The 7,264-nt window shown below is 40.1% G+C and overlaps 1 protein-coding gene across 1 annotated transcript in view; it reads right to left on the reverse strand.

Annotated features, from left to right (window-relative positions):
* LOC122635597 overlaps positions 1-7,264 on the reverse strand; it is a 12,398-nt gene that overhangs the window by 400 nt on the left and 4,734 nt on the right. The window contains exons 3-4 of the mRNA XM_043825979.1: positions 3,253-3,494; positions 1-3,018 (exon numbers count right to left, since the gene is read on the reverse strand). The exon at positions 1-3,018 is cut by the window's left edge and continues 400 nt beyond it. Coding sequence (XP_043681914.1) covers positions 672-3,018; positions 3,253-3,494 — 2,589 coding nt within the window. The 3' untranslated portion in view covers positions 1-671. The remainder of the gene's footprint in view (positions 3,019-3,252; positions 3,495-7,264) is intronic.

Below are 7,264 nucleotides of genomic sequence, written 5' to 3' on the forward strand. Positions count from 1 at the left end.
GACAATGTCCTTCCTTCGAAGGAATACACGCTGTGATCTTCGTTCGATCGCTTCGTAATGTCTCGCGCTTTGTATTAGACTAAAATGTAATAATAATAGACGATAGATTCGTCGATGCTTGACCCCTCTCCTCTTTGTCTCGTGACGTACGCAGCTTTATTACTTTGATTTATGGAAAGAATCGTAAATTTTTGTGAATATATCTTCCTCGTTTTTCTTTCGGTTATTCCTTCTTTTCCTTCCTTCTTCTTCTTTTTTCTTTCCTCGATCGTAGTTCCTCTCCCCGTAGGCCAACGAAGTTTAAAACGCCTGTTTCGAAGGTCCCTTTGTTGAAGTTCCTTTTCATTGCCGTCTGTCTGCCGGTATTGTACGTTGCGTTAAAAAAAATAAATTACATATATAAAAAAAGAAAGAGAGAAATAAAATAATATAAAGAAATAAACCGGAAAAAAAGAGAGAATCTTTCCATCCTCGAAATATCACAGGATTCAATCGTAGAATCTTCATTGGTGAAGGAAAGCAAATGGAAAGGGTCGCTTGTTTAAAGCGACAAGAGTATGACAAATCAAGATCAAGGAAATAATGTTTGATTAAAAAGACGATGAGGAATCGAGATGTGGGAGATATGAGATAAATGAAAGAAATGCTTCTCGTCGATAACGAATCGAGAGTTAGACCGTCGTGACGTATTGCCGAAGTTCGGTGGCCTCGTCGTCCTCATTGGCGAACCAAGGATCTTTGTACTTAGGTACCTCTTCGCTTCGAGCTCTGTTGGGTCCACGAGCTAATTCACGAGATCGCATACGAGGTACCTCCTCGCTGAGGGACCTCTTGCTAGGGTCCATCGTAGTTGGAACTTCGAGAAGGGCTTTGGATCTGAGCAACTGTGGTCTCTGTCTACCTTTTGGCTCTTCGCTCGAGGCACGAACTATCGTGTGTGGCGGCGGTGCCAATCTATCTTCCAATTGATAACCACTTTCCGATCTGGCACGAAGAGCGGCTTTCTTTTTGGATGCTCCACGGCGTTCCTTCACAATGCTCTTCCTCTGTTGAGCCGGGGAATACGCTTGTACCGATAATTGTTGCTGTTGCGATCTCTGTCTTTTAACCGGGGTGGTCGGTACCTGCGGTGACCAAACAGGCGACGACTCGATCGGACTCGGCGCTCTCTTAATCGGTGTTTTCTCCGGTGATTCGTCCTTCCAGGCACCCTGATAAATCGGGAAGGGCGATACCTGGTTGAGAAAACGCCAACGAAAGTCTTCTTCCTCGGTACGAGCTTGCGTGGTTGCTAAAGGTGGACAATGAGTCGGTGTAACGTTGTGAAATGGTGACCAACTCTTTGGTTCCTCGGGCTCGATGGTCGGTTCTCGGATTGGTCCACCACTAGCGTCACTAGGCGAACCATCGTACGGTGTCCATTTGATCTCGCTGATATGCTTTTGCTCGCGTTTTTTAACCCCAACATTCGGCAATGGCGAAGCGTCCTCGTACGGTGCCCATTTGGCATTCGTCACCGTTATCTCAGGCGATATTAAACGTCGAACGATCCTATTCTCCAGTCTTGTCATTTGCCTTGGATCCGGATCAGGCGACATGCTCCTACGAATGCTATACCTTGGTCTTTCTCTTAGACTCTTACTTTTGCCTGAATCAGCCGAGTCTCCTCTCGACCATCTCGATTCCTTCTTCTCCGCTGGCAACGAAAAGTGCGGCTTCATTGCCCACTTAGCACGAGGTTTTCTACTATCCTCGGTCGGACTCGCAACAGTTTCCTTTTGTTCCCATTTCTTCGACATACCGGTTATACCGAGTATGCTTTTCGTTTGATGCGCAGATCGTACCAACTTCGGCCGTTCCTTCACTCTCTCCTGTTTAATTAATCTGGATCCTTCGCTGGCGTGTTTCTTCAGTTCAGGCCTCTCGTGCGACGGCGCGTCTGGTTCCTCGGGTGTAAGAGATTTCGAATAAACCATCCTTCTCTCGGGTTGTTCCTTCTCTTTCGGTATCTCCTCTTCTACCCTGTCTTCCGACTGTTCTTCCACGAGCTTCGGTGGCTCGACAGGCGACGGAGAAGGAGGCAACGTCTTTGCCTTCGGACAGGTACATCTAGGTTTCGGATTGGGTAATACCTCAGGTATCTGAAGAGTCCATCTGGCTTCACGTGCCATCCTCGTATCGTCGCTACTGTGTTTTCTAAGATCGTGCATCGGTGGTGCCAAATAATCAGGCTTAACCGACCACTTGTCCGTCTCAGCACTGTGATGCTTTCGAAGATCACCTCGTTGTACCCCATCGTGTGGTTTCTTTTCTTCTGGGGTTAAATTGTGACAGCTGCATTTGGCCTTTCTAGCCAAGTCAACGTCAGTGCTAGAAGTATGAAGTGCCCAACGGAACTCAGTACCTTCGCTCGCGTGTTTCTTCAAGTCCCAGATCGCGTCGTCCGGTGAGAGGAAACTCGTGTTGGCCCACCTAGCCTCGACGCTACGATACTTACGAAGTTCGGCTCGATCCCCATCGTCAATGGATGCATCGACGACCGACGAGGAGACCTCGCAGCTGCAGGTTCGACTTGCCGATGGCGGCGGCGTTCTCGTCGACTCCAATGGCGGTGCTTCGATCGCATCTAAATCTTCGATCGTATAAACGATCTCCTCTTTTCGTCGTTGACCGCACGATGGACAACGACCGCCTTGTATTATAATGTCCTGATGAATCGGATGCTGTTTTTGCGGCTGCTGCTGCTGTTGTTGCTGAGTTTCTTGCTGGCGTTGCAACGTCGACGTCGAGGTCGAGGCCGAGGTCGATGCGGAGGGGTCAAGCTGCGATCGCAGCTCCTCGTCGTCGTGCCGACCGTCGTCAGAGCGTCGTGACGTCGCAGCCGTGCGGGTAGATGCGCACCCACAAGTGTGTGTAGCTCCGTCAAGCCGCCTTGGTGGGTACCGCGACTCCGGAGACGACGAGACTCCGTTCGAGGCCACTTCCAGATAGACTGCCACGCTCGTCGGCTCCGCAAGCCTAATTAAATATTTTGGATTGTCATTGAACTCTTACATATATCTTTTCTTTTTTTCTCTTTTCTTTTCCTTTCTTTTTTTTCTTTTTTTTTTTTTTTTTTTGACGATTTACACGCGTAATACAATTTCGATAAAAATATATTAGATTTATGGAATAAATTTTCATAGACTTCTCGCTACCTTCAGTTCAGCGAATATTTCCGTGAAGAAGCCAGGCTCGCTGTTGATTCGCAACATTTCGGAGCTCAATCGATTGACGATCAACAGACACCTATCCCAAAACTTATCCTTGCTATCCTCGACGAGGAACGGCTTCAAAGGATAACTAATCTCATTGCCCATGTAACTATAGCTCAAATAGAGGCACGTTAACACGGTTGCTCGAAGTTCTCTCTCGGAAGCTTCGTCTCCATCGACTAGTTCTCTTACAAGCATATAGACGAACACTACGTTGGCTGGGTTGATAAATGCTACGTCCTGTAAAAAAGAAAATGAGATATGTCAGTTAGATGTATCAAAATAAATGAACTCGGGAATAAGAAACGTGCGTTTTCTATATGTCCTTTCATTTGTAATTTAATAGGATACGTTTTCTAAAAGGGAGAAGAGGATGATTCATGTACAGTGTCACGTTACTTGCAGTGCAACGATAAGCAAATCGATGGTTCGATAATTGAGAAGACTTCTTGGAAGAACGAAAGAAAATTTTTAATCGGAATAATAAAAGAATTCAAGTCAGGCTAAACGACAAAAACTACATTCATTGAAACAATGAACCCAATTAAATCCTTTCGTTTCTACTATTTCTTAAAACTACAAAAAAAAAAAGGAAAGAAAAAAGAGGAAAAACCGACCCAGCATGAATTTCAATTAATCGTATCTTCATTCTCATTAATTCCTATCAAGCCTAGGCCGATAATCATTCGACATGATCAAAACACAAAAGTTCACACCCTCTTGCTCCAGTAACGTAGATGTTCATTAAGAAATTAGAACACGATAGGTAGGCCGATATCTAAGGCATGAGCACCTATCGAGGTAGTTCGGGTGTGGAAGAATATGAGGAGAGGGTAGTTATAGAGAGGGTTGTAATCGTTTGATAGTGTTGGTCTAAAATACACGTAGCCTCCATGACCATATAACCACAATATGGCCTGGACCTCTCTCCCTCTCTCTCTCTCTCTCTCTCTCTCTCTTTCTTTCTCTTGATAAGAACGATATTATACGAGAATAATACAAGCTAAGGATGTGTAAGAGCGATCGCATGAAATCTCTCATGAGCCGTGTGATCGTGTGCACGCATAGAAACGGCAATATGGCTGGATTCGCGTGCGCAGGTGAGCGCATCGAGTCGTGTGGGTGCACGTAGGTGCAATGGTTCGAGTATTGCACATGTAGGTGCATTATAACGGTGAGACCCCGCGATGACCCGACAGGATCGATGCCCCCAATACGTTTTCCCGCCAACCAGCAACCTGCTGCTGGCTGACTGGCTGGTTTGCTGCCGCTAGTAGCTATTGTCGTTCTCACTACTACTACACTTCGTACACCTTAGTTACACCTACGTATATTCATAAAAGCTTATATTGCTATTAGCGTCATTCTCCATTGTCGTCATCATCGTCATCTTCCTTCCGTTAACGATACCAACCAACCACTCCCACTCCCACTCCCTTTCTCTCTCTCTCTTTCTCTTTGTCTTTGTTGATAGGTTTATACTCTTTTAGCTGGATATACTCAAGTATTTGTATGTTTATTTAAGATCGCTCCAGATTATAAGTATAGTTGAGTATTATAAGGAAAATAACGTTTTTCAAGATAAATACAATTTAAATGGATAATTTTAATATATCGTTATAGAAAATGATTTGTTAATGTCACTAATGTTAAATGAAATTGTTCTTATTAACTTGGTAAGACATACGTACTTACATATAAATATCGTAACTCGATCCATTCGAGGGTAAAGAAACGAGGGAGAGATATAATGGTAAGACTAGTATTATACCTAGGTACCAACGTTCGGTCGATATTGGCCAGGGGTGAGCGGCCTGTCGTTACACCGTATCTACCTTCTCCTAGTCGAACTTAGGCGTTATGTATATATCTCTGCTCGAGAAACGTGAACAAAAAGTTTATTCTCTTTGAAACTCCCCCCTATGATACGATTAATCGAACTAAAGGGACGAAAGAGATAATGTTTCTTTGGCTTCCGCGTGATCTCAAATGCATATCTATCTATCCTATATTTTTCTTATTTCCTATCCCTTGCACGTGTTTAAAAAGAAAAAAAGAAAAAAAAAAAGAAAGAGTATTTTCCTTTTACCTGCACGTATGGCTTCGTCTTAACCAGATTTTTTTTTTTACCAATGACGTTCCATATCATAACATATCTTTTGAATGACTTCAAGTGCGTCGTCTAGACTGAATGGATTAGTTTTTCTTGAGTTAAACGACAACGTGTTGCTTGTATGTATATATTATATAAGTCTAAAACAGAATATATTTTCATTAATTTTGAAGGAAAATAAATTAATAATTAATAGGCACAAAGTATTGAAGATTTTCGTTATATAATTTTATATCATTAAATTGTCGATTCGATCTATTCTGAGTTTGACCCGAGAGCTCTGGTAATAGTATTTGAAGAAGATCGAGTCGAGATAAAGAAAGTTATTTTTCTGGTACAATTCTGTACCATGAAATTGTCGATTGATCTATTTTAAGGCGAGATCTATTTTCCTGGCGAGAGTAGTCTATAATAATAGTTGAACAAATATGATTCGAAATAACATTGGTACCTATTGTTAAATGGAATTCTACCAAAACTAGAATGCACGGTAAAAGAAAATATATAGGACATAGTCTTCAAAGATAACAGAAGATCTGGAATCTCTATCTTCGAAATACATTGAGTTACTTTGATATCCGTTTACACAGGAAAGGCTTTTTAATCGAAAACGTAGAAATCTGAGAAGATGCAGGGTGAAGCAATAACTTTGATCACCTTGTATATCTCTGTTCTGTTTAAAGATATGGAGAAACCATTATTTTCCTCTTATCTTGCACTTATTTTACGTATTCGAATCAAGTTTCTATGACTTTTAGTTCCGGAGATATCTCCATGTAAATAAAAGATTTAACAACGTAAAAAACAAATGGATCCTCCGATAAAAAAAGTAATTTGTTTATAAATTATTTATCAATTTTATAAATCAGTAGCAATCTGAACCTTTCTTTTGATAAAATAAGATGAGTTTAGGTCGTATGAATTTGTTTATAATAAATTGTTTATAACAAATTGTTAATTAATTATTAACAATATGATTAAAAAATAGAAAATATTCTGCCCTTTAAAATGATCTTCGTTTCAAGTCTCTACGATTTTTAGATCCGGAGATATTCTCATGTAAATGAAAACTATGGCTATTAACAATATAAAAAAAAATCATTTTTTTCGGTAAACAAAATAATTTGTTTATAAATTATTTACCAATTTGCGTAATTTTATAAGTGGAGTCGTAATCTGAACCTTTTTTTTTGATAAAATAAGATGAGTTTAGGTCGTATGAATTTGTTTATAATAAATTGTTTATAACAAATTGTTAATTAATTATTAACAATGCGATTAAAAAATAGGAAATATTCTGCCCTTTAAAATGATATTCGTTTCAAGTCTCTACGATTTCTAGATCCCAAGATATTCTCATGTAAATGAAAATCATGGCTATTAACAATATAAAAAAAATAATTTTTTTCAATAAACAAAATAATTTGTTTATAAATTATTTATCAATTTGCCCAATTTTATAAGTGGAGTCGTAATCTGAATCTTTTTCTTTGATAAAATAAGATGAATTTACTTCGTATGAATTTGTTTATAACAAATTGTTTATAACAAATTGTTAATTAATTATTAACAATATGTTAAAAAATAGGGTATATTTTGCCCTTTAAAATGGTATTTGAATCAAGTTTCTACGACTTTTAGTTCCGGAGATATTCCAATATAAATGGAAACGTTTACGTTGACCCAGTGACCTACATAATTTCATTCAAATTAGCTCGTGACACACTGACCTACATAAATTCCAAGAATTTACGCAACTCAGCTGACCGAATTACTACTACTACTACTACTATTACTACGAACAGCTGTAGTAGACGAATTATGAATGAAAATCTTTCGAAGACGATATCTCCGGAACGGAAAGTCGTAGAGACTTGATTCAAAAACCGTTTTAAAG

Source organism: Vespula pensylvanica, chromosome 18 (assembly GCF_014466175.1).
Source record: "Vespula pensylvanica isolate Volc-1 chromosome 18, ASM1446617v1, whole genome shotgun sequence".
Lineage (NCBI taxonomy): Eukaryota > Metazoa > Arthropoda > Insecta > Hymenoptera > Vespidae > Vespula > Vespula pensylvanica.